At 37.9% G+C, this 26,923-nt stretch overlaps 1 protein-coding gene and 1 long non-coding RNA gene across 2 annotated transcripts in view; one reads left to right on the top strand and one right to left on the bottom strand.

Annotated features, from left to right (window-relative positions):
- Positions 1 to 26,923, bottom strand: part of gabra3 (gamma-aminobutyric acid type A receptor subunit alpha3) — a 725,881-nt gene that overhangs the window by 571,440 nt on the left and 127,518 nt on the right. Inside the window, exon 2 of the mRNA XM_077197385.1 lies at positions 14,180 to 14,286. Coding sequence (XP_077053500.1) covers positions 14,180 to 14,265 — 86 coding nt within the window. The 5' untranslated portion in view covers positions 14,266 to 14,286. The remainder of the gene's footprint in view (positions 1 to 14,179; positions 14,287 to 26,923) is intronic.
- Positions 20,672 to 24,316, top strand: LOC143757540 (uncharacterized). The gene is made up of 7 exons (XR_013210617.1): positions 20,672 to 20,770; positions 21,313 to 21,356; positions 22,994 to 23,056; positions 23,256 to 23,326; positions 23,511 to 23,546; positions 23,896 to 24,041; positions 24,241 to 24,316. It is a non-coding gene; the product is annotated as an uncharacterized LOC143757540 (long non-coding RNA).

A 26,923-nucleotide genomic window follows, 5' to 3' on the forward strand; every position in this document is an offset into this window, starting at 1 on the left:
ATCGACAAATACACAACATTATGTCGGAATGTCCGTTTTGGAGAGTATCCACGTAAACTGTGTCGGTTAAGTCTTAAACAGTTTTGAGTGTATCGGATGTGCATCAGTGCAATTGGATCCGCATGTCATCGGACATGATACGATGTCTTAAAGTGACAGTGAATAATAAACCTAATGCAGTCTGTGTCCTTAATATTGATCAAGCAACAAAAGAAAAAGAGAAAAGCATTCACTACTTGTTAATAGCTTTAATAAGGATTCATTATATTTAATTCATACAAATAAATATGTCTGCTGCTTGAAATAATAAAGAATGTTGTATGCAAGTAGTTGCATAAGAATGCATATATCATTCATTGAATGAAGACTATTCTACTTTAGGAAAAGGGGTTTTATTTAATTTTAAGATATTTTTTTAAGTCACAGTAGTTAAATATGTATATGTATTGCATGTTCAAACTTTAAAATCATTCATATTAACACAGGGTTCCCACGCGTCCTGGAAAACCTGGAAAACCTGGAAAATGAAAGACCAATTTTCCAGTCCTGGAAAACACATGGAAAATGGGAAAAAAAGTAAAATGTCCTGGAAACTTTTGTGTTGTCCTGGAAAATAATTTTCCCTCCTTGTGGATGAACGCAAACGGGTTAAACATTTTACGCATGAATGTCTGATTTCAGCTGCCTTCAAAGGGTAATATTGGGCTGAAGCGCTTGTCTGCTTTCATTTCTGCATGTAGCCAGCACAGCGCCCCACGTGACACAAACCTGCCAATATGTACGCATTTTGCGTAGCAAGTACGCAATTTGACATCTCAGTATGTAGGACTTGCCCCTGTAAACTACGGACATGTGACAACACGATGCAGCAGCGTGGTGAAGCACTTTCAGCTAATCATTGTAGAAAAGCGGAGAATAACGAGTCTACCGAACCTACAACGTAACATTCCCGTCCCTCTCCTCCTGCCCTCTGCCTGAATGTTCCCCATTCGCTGCAGTTGGGCTTAAAAAGGTAAACTGTGTGTGTGTGTAGGCCTGTCGCGATAGTCAATAAATCAATTAATCGCACGATAAAAAAATGAGCTCGATAATCTTTCCGGGTCGCAATAATTTCCATTTGCATGCTTGTGTGTTTTCCTCGTCTCTCTCTACCAAAGAGACTGGATGACAACTCTCGGTTTCTTAGCGTGAACTAGAGCTTAGATTCTCTGCCCGAGCCCGAACTTGACCCGACCCGCGGGCCGATATTTCCCGACACTATCCTCGGGCCGGGCCCTTGATCTAGAGACGTACGCACTCCCAACGCAATAGAGTGCGGCGCGGCACTAGATTTGATGGCCGAGTGCGGGCGCGGCCGGTAATGCACTCACTCTGTGCGTGCGGATTGCGGGAGAATAAAACGCAGGGATGCAAACAGCGCGCTTTTCGGCGCCTCACGCTTTTTTCACTTCAGTTTGGGTGACTTGGGTCTGAGACTGAGAGGGTCTTATTATAATTTCACAAAGTCATCTGAAGCCATTCCATAGCTTAATGTGAGGGACAGAAGTCTATTTACATCATTAAATTAAAGTTTACGGAAACTCGTTTGTTCCCTCCTCTGCGGCTGTCAATCATTCTCCATTCAGTATTCAAACAGCGCGCGCGCCTCGTCCGGTTACAGCAGGATGCACGGTAAAACTCTCTCCAATATGATATATTCACATTATAGTGCTTGATCTGTAGATAAAAGGCTGTGGATTTGCATAAAATTACTTTATTTTGTGTATTTGTATATTATGTTTGTTGCTGTTTTTAAACGACTCGCTACCGTGCCTGTTAGCACAAGGACTATGAATCGGCATCAAACGCACAATAACTGGAATTTAAAACTGTGAAGAAACAAATGAACAATAAACTGTTGTGACTCCATGTTGCTTTGAGCACATCATTCTGCACCCGCGATGCGCATACGCGCTTTGTGCGCTCTGTTTTGAAGCGTTCATGGTCTTGCGCACTGAAAGATTATTAAAAGCCTATATTTTTTTTTTTATACCTATCCTGCACAATACATTTAAAATAAGTATAATTTAATTGTATATTATTTCTGTGTAGTGTAGGCTATATAAATATATACACTTCTGAATTCTTGACATTAATATATAAATATAAAATTGTGAAATGTATGATTGCATGCAGGATAGGATTTGAGTTTGATATTAATATTTTTTATTCATTTTTGTAGTGATTTTCATTTTTACTTGAAGAATGCAGGTGTCAGATGCACTAAGTCAACTGTAAGTAAACAGTAAACAGATAAAGTAAAGGAAATTGTTTTGGTGATTTATTGAACATAACATATTTTGTGGAGAAAGTACAATAGAGAAAGATTGAGATAAATAACCATTTAAGCAATATCTGGTTAAATGTACAAAATATAAGGTACAATTGTAGAAAATAGCAATTCTCCAAAGCTTGGGATATATGATATATACCGGTATTTTACCCTAGTTTGTCCGAATATTTTACTTCAGATCCATTTCATACACCAGTAGGCTAAATGGATTTTGCATTTAAACACATTTAGCTTTACAAAAGGTCTATCCATTTCAGCAATATAATTGACAAAAACGGTTACAAAGATTTGATAAATCAAAATAATTTAGAGTCAAAAACACATAACTCATCAGTTTATGCCATTATGTATACCAGATGCGTGATGTGCCTTGGTGCGGGCAGATGCAATTAATTTAGAATTCCGATAATAGTTAATATTTTCTAACGTTAGTGACTGATTGCGAATACAGCTTGACTGTGAGAGTTTGGACTTTTAAACTGATATCAGCAAGTAAAATAGCAGTGTATGAACTAAAGTAGAGAATAACTTCTGTTTTAGTAGTGTGGCATTGCAAGTAGAGGAAAGCAGGTGGCATTGTGAAAGACAACAATCTTTGCACAACTATAATACAGAAATAACGGTATAGGTACAATATCACATTTGTTTCAAAATATATCTCGATATGATAATATCGGTATATTGCCCAGCCTTAGTTGTGATAACTTGATTCGCACTGTAGCAGCTGAAAAAGTCTTGAAAATGTCCTGGAAAAGTCCTGGAAAATCATTTCAGGAAAAGAGTGGGAACCCTGTAACAGGTTAATGGATGTTTTCTCCAGGAGTATATGGGTTTGGACATTTTAGAGAAATTCTAAATGAATGCATTACAATTGAACTAAACCCATTATATTTTAGTCATCTGAATTGTTTTATTTTTAGTCTAGTTTTAGTCGACTAATACTAGTAAATACTAATACACTCATTTAAACTAGTTTCTCCTCCATGTTGTGGAAAAAGCCTCTGCAGTGAAAGATGCAGATTCACAGGTGTGCCGATGTGCTCCTCCTCCTGAGAGCAACACGTTCCCCTTGTTGTTTTTTACTAAAGTGATTGTAAAGTGTGATTTATACTTCTGCATCAAAACGACGGTTTCACACCATAGTTGAATAGAAAGAGAAGGAGCACACACGTTTTGTTTATATATATATATATATATATATATATATATATATAAGAGCTGCACGATTATGACAAAAATCATAATTGCTGATTATTCCCTTGAAATTGTAATTGCGATTATTAATTACGATTATCACAATTTACATTGAATATATATAGGCATATTATAATATATGTTTACACAAAATTTTTTAACACACACAAGTACTGTCCCCCTTTACTTAACATACACATAAATTGTAAGAATGACTCATAGTAAAGACTAGAAAAACATTAGGACTATGCTAAAGCAATTAAATAGCAGTCCCAAACTAGTTTTTGTTAATACAATGTTGATTTGAGCCACCACAGTCATTTAATAATATAAACAATAACACAAAGTGAAAATAAAGTGCATTTTTGGGTTATGGAAACGACAGTTACCATGGTAAATACACAATACCAACAAGAACTGTTAATGAAACGCTCCTGGTGAATAGAATGAAAATCATACCTGCATGCAAATCCTTATCAGCTAACACGTGATTTATTGGTATTTTACTTTTATTTTGTTACTTAATAATTAACATTGTAACGACGTTGCATGCACGTAGTTTCTTTTTCACTTTATACAGTGAATCGATACCCAGCGCGCGCCGCCGCATTTGCGCGTGCAATTGAAGAGTGCGCGCTACGAGCACAGTATAACGGCTGACAGGACAGTAAAGTCCGTTTTTCTGAGGTGAAAGACTTTTTATTTCAGCGTACTCTCACGTCACTGCCTGGTATGTTATATTGTGCTGGGTTTTCTGAAGTAGTCGTGATTCGCCTCTCATTACATAATTATGCTGTAAACACACAAGCAGAGTGGATTTTCTTTTGTAATCGCGGCTTTGAACGATTACGTAATCGTGGCATCCGTAATCGTAATCGCAATTAGAAATTCGATTAATTGTGCAGCCCTAATATATATATATATATATATATATAATAAACAGTCTGTTAAACTCTGTTACTTGAACATTTTTCACTGCGCTCCAAAATGTCTTTGTGTGCTCCCATAATTTTTATTTAGGAGCACATGTGCTCCTTGGGAAAAACCTTAGCGTAGAACCCTGTCTGTATGAACAAGCACATGACAACCTCTTAGGTCTGGGAGGAAGTGTCCCAGTGCCTGAAACACAGCCAGCATTTCTAGGCAATTTGTGTGACATGAGAGATGAGCCGAACAGCCCCAGCCCGTGAGCGATTGATCTGTCGTAAGCATGACGCGACAACAAGGAGCCCCTAGCACAGGTCCACGGTTTCTTCCACATAACTAAAGCACAAAGGCAACGCCGCATGATCTTGATCATGCGGGCCGGGTTTCCCCTCTGGGAGAACCCCTTGTTTTTAAGCCACCACTGCATGGGTCTTATGTACAGGAGGACAAAAGTTTTCAAGTTGGACGCAGCTGCCATCAGACTCAAAGGTTTCTGGAACTGTTTGACAGTGAGTGACTGGCCTAGCTTAAGCTCGTTTATGGCTGAGAGAATTAAAGCGATGCGAGCAGGAGACAGATGTTCCTGCACTGTCGTAGAATCCCATATCACACCTAAAAAAGTGGTTCTCTGAGCTGGAGAAAGCACACTGTTCTTGGCATTTGGCCTTAGCCCCAACTTTCTCATGTGTAAGCATCTTGAATTTGAGCTTTCATACTAAGCGACTTCCCAAAGCACACAAGGTGGCGGGGTTGGCAGAATGGCCCCCTGAGGGCACAGAGGAGAGACGGGCACTGTATAGTGAGGTGAAAACCGTCTCCCCCCGGAGGGGTCTGCCCTCGGAAGCTGCCAAAGCCCTCTTAGAACAAATAACAGTCCTCAGATCCATTTTGCCCTTCGAGGACTTCGACTGCGAGCGTCTCCCCAATCCTCAGTCTTTCTGGAAGGGAGTACGGTTAGCGATGCTCTGCTTCTGATGTGCCCTATGTGAGGAGTTCGAAGATGGCTAGGGATGCTTCCACCTAGCAGCCCCAGAGACCTGAGAGTGGCGAGGGAGGAATTTTTGGAACGCCGCCGCTTGCGTTTTTGCCTCCCAGAACCGGCGACTGAATTTACAGCGTCGCTGAAAAAGCCAGATGGAGAGAGTGGGGTGTCCAAAAAAAAGCTATTGTCTTTTTCTTTCAATCCAGACAGACTTAACCACAGATGTCTCTCCGTAACCACGAGGGCTGCCACAGTCAAGTCAAGACAAGTCATCCTCATTTATGTAGCGCTTTTAACAATGTAGATTTGTTTCAAAGCAGCTTTACAGAGATAAAAATATAATTTAAGGTAACAGAGATTGGTTTGGTTTTATAGTGGTTCTTGAATAATGTTTTTTCCAGCTAAAGTTAGTTTTGATTGATTCACTTCCGTCTAAATGATCATTTGTTATTAAATTATGGGCCGCTAAGACGACACAGTTCTCTCTAAACAGACTTTAAACGCGAACCTGTGATAGACGCTGATGGCGTTCACATGCGCATTAAGAATTGATTCTATAGTTATGTGCGTTTGAATGTATGTGCGCAGGTTTGTAATTCCTTACAAACCATGCCTAAACAAACTTCTTGTCTTGTCTATAAATTTTGATGCAGAATTTTATTTTATTTTATCACTTCGGGTAGGTACGCGAACCGAACAATTCCACAACGCTTTATCTGTAGAGTGGTATAGGGATCCTCCATAGGGAGAGGCTAGTTGGCACTTCAGCACTGCATTGAAAGACTATGTCTGCTTCCCGCACAATGTTAGGAAGATTGTTCCAAATTTTTGGTGCTAAATAGGAAAAGGATCTACCGCCAGCAGTCGATTTTGATATTCTAGGTATTATCAACTGGCCGGAACTTTGAGATCGCAATAGATGTGAAGGACTATAATGCATTAAGAGCTCGCTCAAGTACTACGGAGCTAAACCATTTAGTGCTTTGTAAGTAATCAGCAATATTTTAAAATTTATACAATGTTTAATAGGCAGCCAATGCAGTGTTGACAGAACCGGGCTGATATGGTCATACTTCCTGGTTCTGGTAAGAACTCGAGCTGAACTTTGAACTAGCTGTAGTTTGTTTATTAAGCGTGCAGGGCAACCACCCAGTAGAGCATTACAATAATCTAGCCTAGAGGTCATGAACGCATGAACTAGATGTTCCGCATTTGTCAATGAGAGCACATGACATAATTTAGATATATTTTTAAGATGGAAAAATGCGGTTTTACAGATACTAGACATGTGACTTTCAAATGAAAGATTGGTATTAAAGAGCACACCCAGGCTCCTAACTGACGACGAAGACTTAACAGAGTAGCCATCAAGTGTTAGACAGTATTCTAGGTTAATACGTGTGGAAGTTTTTTGTTCAATAATAAGAATCTCTGTTTTTTTCAGAATTTAGTAGTAGGAAATTACTAGACATCCAACTTTTTATATCAACTATGCCTTCCGATAATTTTGTGAATTGGTAAGTTTCGTTAGGTTTTGAAGAAATATAGAGCTGAGTATCATCAGCATAACAGTGAAAGCTAATTCCATGTTTCCTAATGATATCTCCTAAAGGTAGCATGTACAGAGTGAACAGCAGCGGTCCAAGTACTGAGCCTTGTGGTACGCCATACTGAACTTGTGCTCGATAAGACATCTCTTCATTTACTGCTACAAACTGATAGCGGTCAGATAAATATGATTTAAACCATGCTAGTGCAATTCCACTAATGCCAGCATAGTTTTCTAGTCTATTTAAAAGAATGTTGTGGTTAATGGTGTCAAATGCAGCACTAAGATCAAGTAACACTAATAGAGAGATACAACCACGATCGGATGATAAGAGCAAATCATTTGTGACTCTAATGAGAGCAGTCTCAGTACTATGGTACGGTCTAAATCCTTACTGAAAGTCCTTGCAGATACCATTTCTTTCAAGAAAGGAACACAGTTGTGAGGATACTGCTTTTTCTAATATCTTTGACAGAAAAGGTAGATTTGAGATCGGCGTGTAATTGACTAATTCTGTAGGATCAAGTTGTGTTTTTTTAACAAGCGGTTTAATAATAGCCAGCTTAAAGGTTTTTGGTACGTATCCTAGAGACAAAGACAAATTAATGATATTAAGAAGAGAATCTATGACATCTGGAAGCATATCTTTCAGTAGCTTAGTCGGTATAGGGTCTAACATACATGTTGTTGATTTAGATGAATTAATGAGTTTGCAAAATTCTTCCTCTCCTATAGCAACAAATTAATCAAATTTTACCTCAGGGAGACTACAATGCACTTTCTGAAGCGATACTGTAGTAGACGGTTGTATAGTTATAATTGTGTCCCTAATATTATCAATCTTATAAGTGAAGAAGTTCATAAAGTCATTACTGCTGTGTTTCTTGGAAACTTCTGGGCTTGAAGCTTTCTTTTTTGTTAGTTTACCCACTTTTTCAAATAAATACCTAGGATTATGTTTATTTTCAATTGAGCTCTCCTTCCATGAAACCCGAAATACCTCTAGTTTTGTTTTCTTCCAGTTGTGCTCCATTTTTCTGGCTGCTCCCTTAAGGGCCTTAGTGTTCTAATTGTACCAAGGCGTTGGACTATTTTCTTTAACCTTATTTAAGCGCAACGGAGCAACTGTGTCTAACTGTGCTGGAAAAGAGAGAGTTAAAAGTTTCTGTTGCAATATCAAGTTCTGCTAAGCTATCTGGGATGCTGAGATGATGAAACTGATTAGGAAGATTATTGATAAAGCAATCTTTAGTGGCAGAAGTGATAGGTCTAACATACTTGTAACACAGAGTCGGCTTTTCAGCCTTGGCTAAATGTAATTTATATGAGAAAAGATAATGATCTCAGATGTCGTCGCTCTGCTGCAGAATTTCAACTGCATCTACATTCCATGTGATAATAATAGATCTAGAGTATGATTACGACAATGAGTAGGTCCTGACACGTGTTGTCTAACTCCAATAGAGTTAAGAATGTCTTTAAATGCCAATCCCAATGCATCTTTTCCATTATCTACATGTATATTAAAATCACCAACAATTAGGACTTTATCTGCAGTCAAAACTAATTCTGATAGAAAGTAGCCAGCAGAATTCTCAAATGTGATTTATCGTTTACATTATATATTTTTACATTAAGCACCAACACTTCAAAAGATGTATATTTAAAACTAGATTTCTCAGTGGTTGTGAAAATATTACTATAAATAACAGCAACACCTCCGCCTTTGCCTTTCAGACGAGGTTCATGTTTATAACAGTAATCTTGTGGGGTGCACTCATTTAAAGTAATGTAATCGTTTTGTTTTAGCCAGGTTTCTGTCATACACAGCACATCTAGGTTATAATCTGAAATCATATCATTAACTATGTGCGCTTTTGAAGTAAGAGATCGAATATTCAGCAACTCAAGCTTTATCGTTTGCTCATCTGTATTATATCTATTTTTTATTTGTTGAACATCAATTACATTTTTAACCTTAGATGGGTTTGGATTTTTTTTGGATTTCCAAATTCGGGGAACAGACACAGTCTCTATATGATGATAACTAGGTGAAAGAGGCTCTATGTGATGGGATTCATCTGACCTTGGTGACGCGAGGCCGCTAGCAGACGGTTGGTTGAGCCAGTTTGTCTGCTTCCTGACTTGAGCCCCAGATTGTCATATTTTATCTCTAAGACTATGAGCCAAATTACTAGACAGAAGAGCAGCACCATCCCAGGAGGGATGAATACCATCTCTTTTCAACAGGTCAGGTTTGACTCAAAAACTTTTCCAATATTCTATGAATTCTAGATTATTATTTTTACCGACTGACTTGGCCGTCTCCTTGGTGGCCTGGAGAGATAAAACTGCTGCTTGAGTCCAGCTAGAGTCATCCTCAATCACCCCATCAAGGTCGGTCAGAAATCTTGGAGCAATATTTGATGACCAGCTGACCTTCACAGATCACATTACAAAGACAGCTCGATCATGCAGGTTTGCAATGTATAACATCAGGAAGATCAGGCCTTTCCAAACTGAGCATGCAACACAACTTCTCGTCCAGGCCATGGTTATTTCTAGGCTTGATTACTGCAATGCTCTTCTAGCTGGACTTCCATCATGTGTTACTAAACCTCTACAAATTATCCAGAATGCTGCAGCCCGCCTTATCTTCAACGAGCCCAAAAGGGCTCACGTCACTCCTCTGTTCATCTCACTGCATTGGCTACCACTCGCTGCTCGCATCAAATTCAAAGCTTTGACGGTTGCTTACAGATCTACCACATACTCAGCTCCGTCCTACTTTCACTCCCTACTACAAGTCTACGTCCCTACCAGAAGCCTACGATCGGCCATCACAGCGAGGCACTAAATCACTCTCCAGAACATTCCCATTCACGGTTCCCTGCTGGTGGAATGATCTCCCCACCCTCGTCCGTAATGCAAAATCCCTGACAGCATTCAAAAGACAACTGAAAACTCATCTCTTCTGTGAGTACTTAACATCATTTTTTTTTTTTTTTTAAATGTCTTCTCTTTTAAATCTTTCCTTCCCTTTTAAATCTTCCCTTGTCTGGCTTTTGCTACTCTGAGCAATACCTGCACTTTGTATTTTGAGCACTTCTTGCGTCGTTCTTCCCTCTTCACAATGACTCGCTTGCTTTAGTCCTCAGATGTAAGTCGCTTTGGATAAAAGCGTCCGCTAAATGACTAAATGTAAATGTAAATGCTTGATGCTTGATGCAGCGTTTTGATAGCGTCAGAGCTAACCCCCTAGCCCTCATCAAGGTCTCTACGCAGGTTAGCCTAGTATGCCTGCAAGATGGAATTTGTATGCAGACAAGCCACAGCTTGACCTGCAGCCGAATAAGCTTTTCTAGAGAAGTAAAAAAAGTAGCTCTAAGTGGCTTGGTGGGTAACGTCGGGGCTTTAAGGGATGATGCAGTCTCAGGGGAGAGATAGCTCACAAGCATCTCTTCAATCCTGGGCATCGCCTCATAACCCTGTTGTTTTAGCCCCAAGATGTTTGTATAGTTGGAAGTATGAGGGCTAAACACACAATATGAAACCGGCCTCTTCCACGACCGCGACATCTTGGTGTGGAGGTCGGGGAAAAAAACGATAAGCCCCAACGCGGAGGTTGTGAGTGTGATGGCAGAAAGCATTTGTCTAATTTACTTTTATGAAGAAGCTCCTGTTTCTCGGACGGCCAGTTGATGTTTAACCTGGCTACGGCACGAGTCACAACCTCCACAAGCTCCTCAATTGCAGGGGTATGAAGTGGCGAGTCTTTAGTATCTACATGTGTATATACACTCCTCTCAAGGCATATGCCTTAAGTGCAATACTCCTCTCAAGGCATATGCCTTAAGTGCAATACTCCCACTGTTTAGTGCAATACCCTACAACTCAGGTGATACTTATATGTAGATTTATTTATTTATAATATTCAAAACACTATAAATATGTTCATAATCTGTAAATCTGAAAATGTCTATTCTGACTAAACCCAACTGTGATACTTTTATTCTCATATATTTATATATTTTTTTTTATTCTTATAATTTGCAGTATTATGTTTCTTGTTCTATTTGTATTTGTATATGTCCACTGGAAGCCTCAGTACCAAAACAAATTCCTTGTGTGTGCAAGCACACAAGAAAAACTCCTGTCTAACAGTTTTCTCTGAATAACCTGAGACCGACAAACACCAAGGGGACAAATAATTTCACCAAGAGTGCTTGCTGAAGACACAGAAGCTAACACTACCTGGTTCGGGTATGCTTTCCTAGTTGATGGCGTCACCCGCCTATGATGTTCCGTCGCGTAATTGGACTGATTTCATAGGTACTTCAAGACACAAATCATGCAGAGGCGTTCCCACAGTGTTTGGACACAGCGCGAGTTCCCATTGAAAGGGAAACTTGATTCTTCAACTTAATACTTGACAAATTTCGTGGAAAAAGAGTTACACAAGGGTGTTAAATGCTGATTCGAGAGGGAGAAGTATGTCAAACTTGTGCCAGCCTCTTCAACAACTGAAATCATCCTCTGAAAAAATGTGGTGTTATCTGTAATGGGGGTGTTGGGGTGATAGATGTTCCAGAAGACCGGTGCTGTGATATCACACTGAATCAAATTCAGTACATTTTCAATCTGCTGACATAGTGGAAAATGAATTTCTGCTCCCAAAGCAAGGACATCACATTCAGTCACCCCTACTGAATATCTTGTGTGTGGTGGGTGGAGGGAGGGGTCGGGGGTACACTAAAATTAACGTCTGCTATCCTTCTGCTTTCATCTCAGATGCTTCTTTCATCACTCTCTCTTGTGCATGTGTCTCTTTTTTGCCTATGTTACTGGCAGATGGAATTGGTAGATTCCAATCAATGTTCTTCTTTGAGTAATTACTCTGACAAAGATGGAGAGGATCCAGATGAATAGATGCCTGCTGTGCATATCTGGCAAAACACACACACACACACACACACGCTGTACCAAGAAAATGCCAAATATATCCTGATAAGCAGCTAGACATCTGCAGTATAATGATTCTCTATTAAACACTTACCAAGATATGATCTGGTATGATGGCTCTGGATTTAGGCCACTGTTAAAGCCCTGTAATTCTCACTGCAAAGTTCTTTTTGTCCTTCACCCAGGACTAAAAAGAAATTTGAAATGGCTGAACAATGATATACTGTTTGTAAAAACTCTGACAACACTGCTGGGAGCTGTGTTTAAATGAAATTTTAAATGTGCATAGCAGAAGTGGAAAGTAACTAATTACATATACTTTTATTACATTACGTCAGTATGTTTTTCAATTTGTTCTACTTTCTTGAATACAGTTAAATTGTGGTACTTTTACTTTCAACTTTTGGTGAAAAATAAATGAAGCAAAGTTTAATACTTTATTATTATTCAACTGAAGTCAAAGTACAAAAATGATAAAGGTGCCGATGGAGCAACAGGGCGAGCTGGCATTTGACGGGCACTTTTCAAACTGCGGTGGAGCCCTGTGCTTCAGGCAATAAAAAAGTCTGACTCGAGTGCAAAACCAAAGTCTGACTCGAGTGCAAAACCAATCAAAACTTCCAGCTCAGTTGTGGGGCATTTAAACCACACTTTGACATTCAATCACTGTCGTTGTCATTTGGAATCAGTATCCCTAACGTTTCAATATTTTAGTGAATGTAAGTGAGATATGCTCATTTTCTGATTTTAAATTGCAATTTTTGCAGCTCGTGAAATGGGTCAAACCATTAATATTACCAGAGCCCCGAGTAGTTGATGTAAATAAAAAAAACTCTGCTCCCACAAGAATGAGTTAGAGCAAGAACATAACCACCCAGTTAGTGTCTAAAATGCAGCCGCACAGTTCAGTTGAATGGTAAAGCTTGCCCTATAAATAATGCATTTAAACTATATCTACAAAGCAAACTTTGCACAAAGCTGAACTAACCTCAAAATTAACAACAACATTGAAATAAGAGTGCATGGTTTATCTGTCAAACATATGCATGCAAGTAAAAGTGTAGTTTGTTACTATAGCAACAGTGGACTCCAGCCACATTTTTGGTAGAATGAAAAAAACAACATTTTATCTTTAAAGGGGTTTGGGTTAGGTGCACGTATAATGTTAATATGATTTTTATATCAAAAATGGTCAATTTAAAAATAAAAAGCCCTTTTCTACCCTAATTTTAGCCCTCTAATGAATGTTCTAAAGAATTTAGAATGCTCTGTTAGATTAGAATACGTCTGCTGTGAGACTTATAAATATAAATGTCCACTGCTATGATTTGCTAACATCTTAGCATCTGAAATAAGAATTACATGTTGAACTCTCTTGAGAACTTTTACTACATTTGAAAAACAGCAACAGAATTATATGATAATTACAAAATTATTATTGCAATTTTAAATATAAAGCAGCTCTCCAGTGTGTGCATGTTTTTACTTGTGTCTCACCTCGACGGGCTGAACAGATGAATCTTTCAAATCTTGAAGATTTCCACATCAAAGAAGGTGGAGCACCATAGAACACCCACCTATTGTTTGCCTTGGTCAGCGGTTCAGAACGACCCAAACAAACTCCAAACAAACTTCAATTTGATCACATTTTGTTCTAAATTACGTCATACCAGCTCGTCTTTTAAGTGTATCAAGGCCTTTCTGATTGCGCACATAAAACACTTGGAATCGGCCAGGAAAGATGTATGTCATGACAAGGGGTCATGTGTTGTGATTTAATGTTGTATTTTACTTTTAGAAGACCATTAGCTCTGGCACTTGATTGCAAGCACAAAATCCCTTTTTACCAAAATCCCTGTCTATATGTACCTTCACGATGCTGACATGTGCGAGTGAGCTAATGAGCAGTAAAAACCAACTGGCATCACTGTAACACAATCTAGGCTAAACTCGTCTCGGAATCCCACAGGTTTTTCCAGCGTCCGTTTCTTTCCAGGTTATTGAGTCACACTTGTAACCAAGCCCGCTCCACCACTGAAAATCCAATTTATGGCAGTTTGTGAGAGCGATTTACAGCCATCTACGGTTGCCCCCAATGGCATTTTGCAGATCGTAAAAGACCCTGCACAGTAATACAACCTTATTAATGAATGTATTAGTTGCAATGCACCCCTAGAGCCTGCAACATGGGAAAAAGAGATGTTAGATGGGGAGGGTTGATGAGTCATCCTACCCGGTTTGTGAGCTGGGGTCGAAAAGCATGAGGAAGATCCACACGCATGGGACTCGAGCTGTGAGCTTGTGGAGAACGGCAGCCATATCACTTTGAGTCCTGAAAGCCTGCAGAAAGAAGAGAGTAAAGATAGTGAGAACAAGCAAATTAGTAGTGGAGAACTTAGAGAATATGGCATACAAGCTCTGTCCCTTTGTCATTCTGAGATTCAAATACAAATGATGCTCTGCAGCGCACAGGTGATCTGTACACAGTATTTAATGTGCATAGGAATGCACAATACCATTTCCTTAGAGACCAAGTACAAACACTGATATTCTTTTTGGTATATGCCGATACAACCAGTTGTAAAGCTATCATTTTTTTGTATAGTACAGTGTAACAGTTCTCAATAAAAAACATACAATTAGTCACCCATGGTAGTACGCATTTGTAAATGTGGTTTAATGACACATCTGGAGCTGTTTTTTGTTTTTTTGTTCTGTAGATCAATACAATCCACATGTGCCTAATGTTGGTCATGAGCAGTTACTGTTAGCAGACATTTCTTGAAGCAAGTGTCATTTACAACAAATGATAAGCCACCTACACCTCACAACTCTGTTTGGTTTTTAAGAAAACATGCAAGATTAAAACACTGAACTTTAGAACATTGACTTTGAATGTATGTTGAATTTCAAGGCAAAATTCAGAATTCAGAATATTAGAATTGGCTTTCTCATGGAAGGAAGTATAAGTTGAAATGGAAGATAAATTAAAATGGCTGAAAGTGGAATTTAACCCTTGTGCATCAATTAAAAAAAGTTACACATAGGTACATAGAGGACAAAAATGTCCGTATCCAAAAACTGTCATAAAAATATTATAGATTTATATTTTTTTCCACTTTCACTGACATCATTTTTTTAACCAGCATCAGTTCTAATCATAATGACCAAACATCCATTAATTTTCAGAATTTTAACCCTTAAAATGTGGGTTTGTTTACATAATGCCACTGTTGTTTTTTTATGAAAAAAAGAAAAATAGTAATTATTTTCAATTTACTAAATGCTAAGCAGAATTTTTTTTCTTTGATTATTACAGCCTTGGATATGTCAATCATTAAAAACAACATTAATTTTGATGCATTAATATTTTTTATGCAGTATCAGATTTAAAAAAAAGCTACCACTCAGGCCCATAAAGGACAAAAATGTCCATGTCAAAAAAGTGTCATAAAAATATTATAGATTAATATTTTTTTACACTTTCACTGACTTAGATTTTTTACTAGCATCAGTTCTAATCATAATTACCAAACAGTCATTAATTTTCAGAATTTTAACCCTTTAAACGTCGGTTTCTTTACATAATGCCACTGTTGATGTTTATAAAAATTAGAATAATAATAATAATTTTCTATATACTAAATTCTAAGCAGGATTTTTTTTTTCTTTAAATATTACAGCCTTGGATATGTCAATAATTAACAACAATATTAATTTTGATGCAATCATATTTTTTATGCAGTATCAGATAAAAAACAAAACTACCACTCAGGCCCATAAAGGACAAAAATGTCCATGTCAAAAAAGTGTCATAAAAATATTATAGATTAATATTTTTTTACACTTTCACTGGCTTAGATTTTTTACTAGCATCAGTTCTAATCATAATTACCAAACAGTCATTAATTTTCAGAATTTTAACCCTTTAAACGTCGGTTTCTTTACATAATGCCACTGTTGATGTTTATAAAAATTAGAATAATAATAATAATTTTCTATATACTAAATTCTAAGCAGGATTTTTTTTCTTTAAATATTACAGCCTTGGATATGTCAATAATTAACAACAATATTAATTTTGATGCAATCATATTTTTTATGCAGTATCAGATAAAAAACAAAACTACCACTCAGGCCCATAAAGGACAAAAATGTCCATGTCAAAAAAGTGTCATAAAAATATAATAGATTAATATTTTTTTACACTTTCACTGGCTTAGATTTTTTACTAGCATCAGTTCTAATCATAATTACCAAACAGTCATTAATTTTCAGAATTTTAACCCTTTAAACGTCGGCTTCTTTACATAATGCCACTGTTGATGTTTATAAAAATTAGAATAATAATAATAATTTTCTATATACTAAATTCTAAGCAGGATTTTTTTTCTTTAAATATTACAGCCTTGGATATGTCAATAATTAACAACAATATTAATTTTGATGCAATCATATTTTTTATGCAGTATCAGATAAAAAACAAAACTACCACTCAGGCCCATAAAGGACAAAAATGTCCATGTCAGAAAAGTGTCATAAAAATATTATAGATTATTTTTTTTTACACTTTCACTGGCTTAGATTTTTTACTAGCATCAGTTCTAATCATAATTACCAAACAGTCATTAATTTTCAGAATTTTAACCCTTTAAACGTCGGTTTCTTTACATAATGCCACTGTTGATGTTTATAAAAATTAGAATAATAATAATAATTTTCTATATACTAAATTCTAAGCAGGATATTTTTTCTTTAAATATTACAGCCTTGGATATTTCAATAATTAACAATATTAATTTTGATGCAATCATATTTTTTATGCAGTATCAGATAAAAAACAAAACTACCACTCAGGCCCATAAAGGACAAAAATGTCCATGTCAAAAAAGTTTCATAAAAATATTATAGATAAATATTTTTTTCCACTTTCACTGACTTAGATTTTTTACTAGCATCAGTTCTAATCATAATGACCAAACAGTCATTAATTTTCAGAATTTTAACCCTTTAAACGCTGGTTTCTTTACATAATGCCACTTGTTTTTTTTATAAAAATTATAATAATAATAAAAATATTCCATATACTAAATGCTAAGCAGATTTTTTTTTCTTTAAATATTACAACCTTGGATATGTTATAGGTTTGGCTATGAGAGCACTTGTGTCAACGAAAATCTTCCAGACAAAACAATCACCATTTTCTCGAGGTGAAAACAAAAACAATGTGTTGTGGAGCTTCTAAACTTCTACATCAAAGTCAAGCTCACCTTTTATCTTTGTAAAAAAACAATAACAAATGAAAAGGTGCAAGCAAGTAATAAGAAATGTGTTTGAATGAAAAAAATCCTCAAAGCTCAGTAACTTTTTGACCTTTTCAGTTTTCACATGGCAGGATCTGTGACTCTGCCAAGGGTATGACTCATTTACATGTGGTGGGATTTGTGATTTCCAGTACAATATAATTTCTTTCTTTCAAACTGAAAGAAAGAAAACCCACACACACACCTAAAACTTTCAGTACACACATACAAACCACACTCTGACATCCATACCAACACACCCACACAATTATAGCTTCATAATTTATCTAACTGGCTCTATAATATGCATAAGCCGAAAACAGCAGAAAACAACAATAAAGTGATCATTTGCTTTATATGCCAAACCTGAAAAAATGGCACAATCTGATAAAAAATAGTAAAAATATAAATTTTGAAGCCTTGCCAACAGAATGAAAGCCTGTTAAGAAAGATTGCATCATTTTATAGTTGAATGGCACTGGGATTAAAAATCGCAGTTTTAATGGGTTTCAATGGGGACATTTTTGTCCAAAAGGCGCTGAGTGGGAGTATTTTTTGTACCTAGTGCATAATAGATTTTTTAAAGGAAATGAAGGTGAAATATTAAAATTCCAATAAAAATACACACCTGTAGCAAATTTCATGCAGTTAGCATTAACACAGACAAAGTTATCAAAAAAACAAAACTGAAAAGGACAAAAATGTCCATAAGGATGGATTACAAGTCAGATAAATCAAACAGGTAATAGCATTCTGAGAAATAAGTTATTCGCTCAACTTCCATAAAATGAAATTGAATTGAAAATAAAAAAATACAAAGAATATACATTTTTACAGGGAGGCATTTTAAATAGATATTTTTTGTCTGTCTGTCTGTCTGTCTGTCTGTCTGTTTGTCTGTCTGTCTGTCTGTCTTTCTCTAAGTCCTTTAAAACCCTAAAGACTTTTTTAAACTTGACAAGCGATTGTTGAAAGATTGATTAACTATTGTTGAAAGATTGATTAACTTTTCAATTCTAGGTAAACATTCTGCAATCCTTGCTACCTCAATTCATATTCATGACTTTAATTTAAACTTAAGGTTATTACAAAACTATAAACAACATACTATAACAAACTATAGTTATTACAGGATAGTATATAAAAATAGTATACAAAAAAATTATATATTTTTATTTTCTATACTATAACTCTATATTTTTTTCCCTATACATAAACAAATTCATGCCTTTAAAACAGGGCTCCAGACTGCGAGCATTTTTCCTGGTGGTGCAACCAAAATTTTGATAAAGGTCGGGCTGGCGCGAGCACAAGGCTGCCCAGCATCAAATGACAAATGAAATGAAAGCGGAACGAAACTGCGCTAATCATTTGTGCTTCACGGACCGTATATTAGGTCAGACCAAAAATAGGTCAGTGCAGCGCAATCGAACTAGGCCCTGTCCCAAATGGCACACTTCATATGCACTTTCGGTCTTGTGGACTTACAATGGCAGCTGCGTGCGTGTGTCCGTTAAGTCCGTGAGACCGTAGGGTGTCCCATTTGTTATTTTAGGTCTCAGAAGGGTGCTCGCGAGCACCCCCCTCTGCGGTCGATTTGCGCCCTCGATGCACACTTTTGCCGAGCCCGCACTGATGCGAGCTCCACAGCAGACTTCTTCCCGACAGTCAAAGCGGTGTTACGTCACGAAAGAGCGGACTCAGAGGAAGACCGCAAGTGTTTAGGGTGCCATTTGGGACAGGGCCCTACTCGCCAGTCGCTGGCCGATCTGGATCACACGAAACGTTTACTCCACAGCGCTAGGAAATACAGTGAAGAAATCCATTGAATTCGCCACAGAATTAATAACATTGCTGTGCGGTCTAGAGAGAAGCATTCAGATTTGGCGCAGAATTCTGTTATGAACCTTAGATACCAAATTAAACAGCGCTGACATGGAAGCCAAGAGAAACATTGTGCCATGAATGAACAAGTTATAGAAGGCTTTAATTCCACAAATAAGCAACATTTGTCACGGTGTGGGTTCTGTCATGTTTCCTGTCTGTGTTCCCCTGTCTTTTTCCACGTTTAGCAGTTTCCCATTATGTTTAATGTCTATTAGTCTTCCAAGGTGTCTCCGATTAGCCACGCCCCCTTGTTATCTAGTTTAGCTTGTTTGCCTTTGTATTTAAGCCCTGTGTCTAGTTCAGTCTTTGTGAGTTCTTGATGTTGTTATGTTGCATGTCGATTGTTCTGTTCCGGAGTCTTAGTCTTTGTTCAAGTTTATTTAATAAAAACACTGCTGCACTTGGATCCTGGTTCCTGCTTTGTCACACCATTCACCATTGATTTAATGTAGTAACACTAACTGTGACTACGGTTTTATGATAGAAATAGTCAAATGCTTACAAGTACTACACATCTTTTTCCATTACTTGAAAACTATAATATCTATATTTATATGTCACAAGATTCAAATCGGAATTGATTGTTTGACATGTGCACACTGCACGAATATACTGCCGCAGTTCGCGCATAACTATTATCCTCTATTGGTTCTTTACTTGTTTTATACAGCAGACTTAATATGTATTCGTCTCTGGTCATGATTTGGAGACAATGAGCACATGAACCGTTTTGCCATGCTGCTTATATTCATCACGCAGTTAAACCCCGCGCCCAAAACCAGCCGTCTGTGGATGAGAATCTGAAACTAGGACTGGTGGGACGTTGTCCTGCTCCACTTCACAGACGCTGAGTGAAATTAAAATTTTAGAATAACAGGACACTCATTTAGATGACACTTTATTCAACAGGAAGAACAGCTCGTTCCGTGCGTCATACGTGATTATGCTATTTCAACGTCATTGCACATGCGCAATCCTTTCAGTTTCGGTTTTCAATCCTATCAAGTGTTTACATGTTCTCTTGATCGGATTACAAAAGGAATAAACAAATCCTTTCAATCCAATCGAATTTCCAATCAGATCAGGCTCAATCAGATCGATTAAGGTGTTTACATGAAGTTTTTTTAGTCTGATTGAGTCGTCAATCCAATTATAAGAGTCCATGTAAACGCAGCTGCTCTGACCAGTAGGTGGCTGGAGAGAAGCGCTTGTTAGCTATTTTCATTCCCTAATATCTATTTTTTCCACTCGTTTTGCTTTTGAATACATATTAAGACATTATGAATGATAATAATTAAAGTTAATTTTATCTACAACCTCAAATTAAGCTCAGTGTTTTATTGTCATCCCCACAGTGTTACCAAATACTTTCTGTAGAACTTAGTGGCTTCGGTGTGTAATGTGTAAAAGAAATGTGTCAAGGACTTGATATCAAACTCTGTAATTTTGAAAATTAAAAAAAAAAAAAAAAAAAAATCTCCACTCTGCTGCTACCATGGCTGCTACAGCGCCGCATAGTTAAGTCATGACATCACCCGCCTGACGTTTGACGATTCGCGCCGAAAGATAGCGTCTGGGAGTAAAAATGGCGATATCAGCGTTGGAGATCTGCTATGTCCTACTTATCATCAATCGTAGGTATTCATAATTTTAATATTTATTAGCAGGGTTTTTTTCTGGAGATGGATATTGCGGTGGCAGAGAAGTATAAACTTAGAAATTGTATGGGCTGAAAGTTTAACACGTGTTTGGCAAAATAAATGCTATGTTGTTAGCTGGTAGTGTTGGTACTCATATAGCCGTTGATAAGATTCAAATTAGAATTATATTTAATTGTCTCTTTCTGGAGAAATTCGTAGAGGGTTCACAAAAGTCATGGCCTAGAGAATATAGTTCATGAGTAACTTAACGTTACATACACTTCTCTGCCTTCAACGGCTCAAGAAGGCAATCGGCTCCAGAAAAAAAACTTGGGGAATTTGAATTTGGGAGAAATATATATATTTTTTAATTGCGTTCACAACCAGTGTTCCTCTGCAGAGCCTTATGAATGGGCTTTGGAGGGTTGTAGCTTGCGTTCACAGCTGCAGGAAATGTCTTTCGAAGAGTAGAGTTGCTGGGTGCTATTTTGATTTAGTGATTGTAATTGTTTTTTCTTTATATAACCTCTTTCTAGAAATCCCTCACATGAAAAGTGACCTCGCCATTATTGCTCAAAAGGTAAGTTCCTCTGATTTTCATTGCTTTTTAAAATTGTTTCTCAAGCAGAGCTGTAGAGACTTGTGATGTTGGGCTGATTGATAGCAGGGCCTGAATTTCGTCTTGGAAAATAGGGGGGAAATCCCCCTTTAGGTCATTCTTATGGGGGAGGGGGTTAATTTGAGGGGGGAGTTTTGTTAGACAATTTTAAAAAAATACGTTTAGCTAAATGTTTGCTCACTCATTGTATTTGTGTTTTTACAATGGGGTGATTTTTTTTAGTTTACACAACAAAAGGAAGCTTGATTTCAATCTTTGAATTAAATAGAAAAAAGTAGCAAAAATAAATACATGAAATAAAGAGAAAAGTTTAGGTCTAATACTAGTATTCAGAAATGCTAGAAACGGAAAAAAGTAATCAAATGTAAAATAACACGGAATAGTCTTTTAGTCCTGTATAATTTGAATACACAGGCTATTAATCCTGATTCCTTAAAATTAATGCTATCTTTTGTTGTTTTATATACAATACTGACAGACACATTTTAGGCTACTCTCACTTTAAGAGCTAGTGCACGGATCCACGTTCACATGTTGCATGTAAAGGCCTCATTATGCTTCTGCGTCAACTCCACGGCGTAGCTACGCTGTCACTCCTACGGCGTCGTTGCCGTTTTATGGTTCTGCGTCAGGTTGAGTTGCATCGCGGTGCATCTGACCAATCACAGCCCTTGTGGTCTGCGTCGCCTCGACGCGTAGTTACAATTTTTTGGAGGTGCACGTCGAGCTATGGCGGAGGGGTTCGTGGCGACGCAGAGGGGTCTGCGGGGGTACGCCGTCGATTCGACGCAGAAGCATAAAACAGGCTTAAAGCGCAGCCCGCGCCACTTTCTCCTCTTTTAAAAAGGGCTCCCTGTTGCTTAGCAATCATGAGGCATTCTCCATGAAGACAAAGACGTTTCAGTAAAGGATGAATGCGCAAAAGACGTAACGTGAACGGCCCATACTGTTTTCATTATAGTGTCACATGCATTTTCTTTTTGTATCATTTTTTTAAGACATAATACCGATTGTGTTTGAGAGGATACTCCCCAAGACGGGAATTTAGACAATGTTGTGTGCTTTTGACCGTTAAAGCGCTATAATTCAAGAAAAATAACTCAGTTATGCGGGTTAAAATCGCTTGAATGTTTAAATAGGTAAGACTTAAAAAGACGCACAAATTATAAACAATAGTGACGATGCAATGGCTCGATAGTGCAAGTGACATTTCCATCATATGTCCCGACTCCTGAAACGCGAGAGTCTAGAATCACCGCCTGCAGTGCAGCGCGATTGACTTGCCTTGTGTAACCTATTTTAAGAGACAGAGAAGACGCGGCATTGGCAGAATCACTCACGCTGTTTGTGAAAGTGCGTCTCGCAGAAAGTTTTAAAATGACTGATTTGATCTTATAATCTGTTAGGTTAAATTCACTCATAGGCCTACATGCTAGATTGAATGAATGTTTGCCGGAATTTCCCGCATTATGAACGCAAGACCTGCGGGAATGATTAAAATGATGCGCAATGCCCGCAATCCCGCACCGAAATTCGAGCCCTGGATAGTGTTAATAATTTGATGTATTTGACCTTTAATTTCTTCTTCTATGAACAAGACTGGAAGGAGTCCTGTGGAGGATCTGGATTCCCCCTTCTCGACTTTTGGAGAAGTGCAACCGGTGAGAAATCCCCTTGCATTTTTATTTATTTATTTATTTAGTTTACTTGTTACTAAAACAGAGCTATATGGATTTTTATGATGTTTGGCTGATTACTTTTGAATGTAACTTTAATTTACACATTCAAACCAAAATATCTGATACCAAAATATCAAAATACTCCCCCCCCTAAGTTTACTAAGTTTCTTTCTTCTCTAAGACTCCAGAGAGGAGACCCAGCCCTTTAAAGAGAGTCCCATGGTGACTGAGCGCTTTCGAGAGACACCACAGGTGTGTGTAACCCTTTTATACCTCAGATTTTTCTGTACTTATTTTACTTAAGGCTCCAACTGAGCTATAGGGATTTTTATGTTGGGATAGTTGGTGCTAATATGTAATTTACTTGCCCCATATGCTTAAAATTGTTGAAGTTTTACAATTGTTGAGATTAACAATGTTTTTCTTCTCTAACAAGACTGCAGCAACAGCTGAAACATCAGCGAAAACACAGGTGAGTAACATTATTTAGTAAGGATGGGTATAAACTGTGTGCTTGTAGGAGCCAATTAGTGTTATACGAGACAATCATCCTTTCCACCTGCCCCCCTTCGCTCCTCTCCACCCACTGTCTTCTCCTTCCCTACTCTCCATCCAACCTCCTCCTTCCCCCCACCCTGTCCTCTCCTTTAATAACGTTTAGGGCAATGATTAATTTGTTTCATATCTTTATCATTAATCTGCATTTATACATCATAACATATTAACTATTGGGAAACTAAATGTAAGAATCAATATGAAACATACAAACCTTTCTAAAAGTTGCCAATAAATTAATATTGTGATGTGAAATTATTTTTCAGATTGAAGTTATAAAGGGCTCTGGGGTGCTTTGCCAAGCAGAAGCGTGGAAAGCAGCCCGCCTTGCCACCTCTGCTACTGCCATGGTGTGGAATCTGCTGCTGGGCACCTTTTGATTTGGAGACTTTGCTGAAAAGCAACCTGAATGGTACAAAACATGTTCCTTATCTCTTCTGTCCTTGAAAAAAAAAAACAAGTCAGTGCGGGCATACCATCGCTTTTTTACTTGCCATTTTTGTATTTCCTTGCACCTCAAGTAAAAGTGATGTGTATATAAAAATTTTTCTTGTTTTCACCACCTTCATTTTACCCCCCTTTCATAATAATTTTGAAAATATTACTTTAAGGTGGGAAGCCAACCAGAGGGGATGGGGAGCAGCTGGTCGCCCTTGACCAAATTAAAAAGGTAGCCATTATTGGTGAGTAAATGCAAAAAAAATTGTTTTCCCTTCTCAACGCATTAAGACTTTATAAGTTCACCACTTTGACCATAGCCTACTTGTATCAATGTTTATTAGGCATCAATGGAGACTGTATAAGATAGGGCACCCATTATTGTTACTGTATCTGCTTGGAACCTATAATACTAATTCATTGCTTGCTCACTTCTTGATCCTACCTTTCCTCTTTTTCTGAATTTTTCCTATCCATGAATTTTCTCTGCTTTGGATGCACATGATTGACCGTGTGACTGTTAACAATGCAGTCCCCATGACGGACATGTGCATATGAAAGAATGATGCCACTAAAAAAAAGGGGGGTGATGTTTCCAATCAGAATTTCTTTCAGATTAAGCAGAATCCAATCAGAATCTTCCAATTGACGTGTTTACATGACGCATTTTTTATTGATCAGCCCTTTGTCCAAAACATGTGTCCAATCGCAGCTGTACTGTAAGCACTTTGGGTTCCTGATGAAGCACTATATTATTATTATTAGGGCCCAAGCCTTGAAAAGGCGAAGGCCCTATTGTTTTCCTTAGGATTATTAGGGCCCAAGCCCTGAAAGGGCGAAGGCCCTATTGTTTTCCTAAGGATTATTTATTAGGGCCCAAGCCCTGAAAGGGCGAAGGCCCTATTGTTTTCCTAAGGATTATTTATTATTAGGGCCCAAGGCCTGAAAGGGCGAAGGCCCTATTGTTTTCCTAAGGATTATTTATTATTAGGGCCCAAGCCCTGAAAGGGCGAAGGCCCTATTGTTTTCCTAGGGATTATTAGGGCCCAAGCCCTGAAAGGGCGAAGGCCCTATTGTTTTCCTAAGGATTATTAGGGCCCAAGCCCTGAAAGGGCGAAGGCCCTATTGTTTTCCTAAGGATTATTTATTAGGGCCCAAGCCTTGAAAAGGCGAAGGCCCTATTGTTTTCCTAAGGATTATTAGGGCCCAAGCCTTGAAAAGGCAAAGGCCCTATTGTTTTCCTAAGGATTATTATTATTATTAGGGCCCAAGCCTTGAAAAGGCGAAGGCCCTATTGTTTTCCTAAGGATTATTATTAGGGCCCAAGCCTTGAAAAGGCGAAGGCCCTATTGTTTTCCTAAGGATTATTATTATTAGGGCCCAAGCCTTGAAAAGGCGAAGGCCCTATTGTTTTCCTAAGGATTATTATTATTATTATTATTAGGGCCCAAGCCTTGAAAAGGCGAAGGCCCTATTGTTTTCCTAAGGATTATTATTATTATTATTATTATTATTATTATTATTATTATTATTATTATTCTAACGACTATACGGGCACTTTTGGGGCTCTTAACGTGCACGAAAACTCTTGAAACTTTGCACACAGGTCAGAACCCGCGGCCATCAGGGCCGGGCTGAAGGTGGTACCCGGGCGTGGCAGGGGGGCTCGACAGCGCCCCCTGGAACGGGGTCCAAAAACTTGGTCCATAAATCAAACACGCTTGCATGTAATAATATGAAACTCGGTACACATATAGATCTCATCGGTTCATATATACTTCATGCTCTTACTTTTTACCCCAGCCCAACAGGAAGTCGGCTATTTAGGGTTGTTTGTAAAACGCATGCAATGGAATCTAAAGTACTTCTCCTAGAGAATTCAAAGAAATGCCACGAAACTCGGTCAGCATGAAGTCAAGACATTGAGGATGAAAAATTGCCAGGGGATTTTTGATATCTCGAACGGTTTGGCCGTGGCGAGGAAACAAATTTATGGCGAGAAACGTGAAACAGGAAGTGTGTTATTACTTCAGCATACATTAGCTGATCTTAATGAAACTTCAGCAGTGTGTTCGTTGTAAGAGGCCGATCACATGGATGGGACTATTGTGAGTCAAAGTTATAGCGCCACCAACTGGCAGCAGGAAGTGTGTCACTTTCAAAATGCTTTGAAATCACCCTCTTATTTTAACCCGATTTGCTTCAAACTTCATCTGTATAATGTAAATACACGGCAGATGTAGACCTGTGAAAGGATTATTGATATCTTAGATACTGGTGCCATGGCAACGCATCAAACTTTAATATTCTTTTTGGATGCTTTTGAGACTCTTAGCATGCCTGAAATTGCTTAAAATTGCATGAAACTCGACAGACAGATCACATTTATTAGCCTGTAGACATGTGCAAAGTTTCAGAAACGGGCGTGGTGCAGGGACTCAGTAGCGCCACCTTTTGACAAAAGTGGGGGGGTTAGTTTTATAGTTTTATCTACAATCATAAAACTCGGTACGCATATTGTTCAGATCAAGCCGGACAACTTTCTAATTAACTGTCATTAGCTCAGACCAAGAGGAAGTCAGATATTTTGGTTTGAATATGGTCATTTTCTCTCTCTCTCTCTCTGAGCCAATATGGCAAGCCGTTTTAACATTTAATCATTTTAACCTACTAGTCTCTATTTTCATGCTTCTAGTACTTATTTTTTAGATACTAGTATCTATTCTATTAAGTACTAGTACTTATTCATTAGCGACTAGTGCTTATTCTTTAGTACTAGTGCCTATTCTTTAGATACTAGTGCTTATTCTTTAGATATTCTTTTGAATACGTATTAGTAGCTAATGAATAAGTACT

The sequence above is a fragment of the Siphateles boraxobius genome, unplaced genomic scaffold (assembly GCF_051911475.1).
Source record: "Siphateles boraxobius isolate OS27281-9 unplaced genomic scaffold, OSU_SipBor_1 11, whole genome shotgun sequence".
Taxonomy (NCBI): domain Eukaryota; kingdom Metazoa; phylum Chordata; class Actinopteri; order Cypriniformes; family Leuciscidae; genus Siphateles; species Siphateles boraxobius.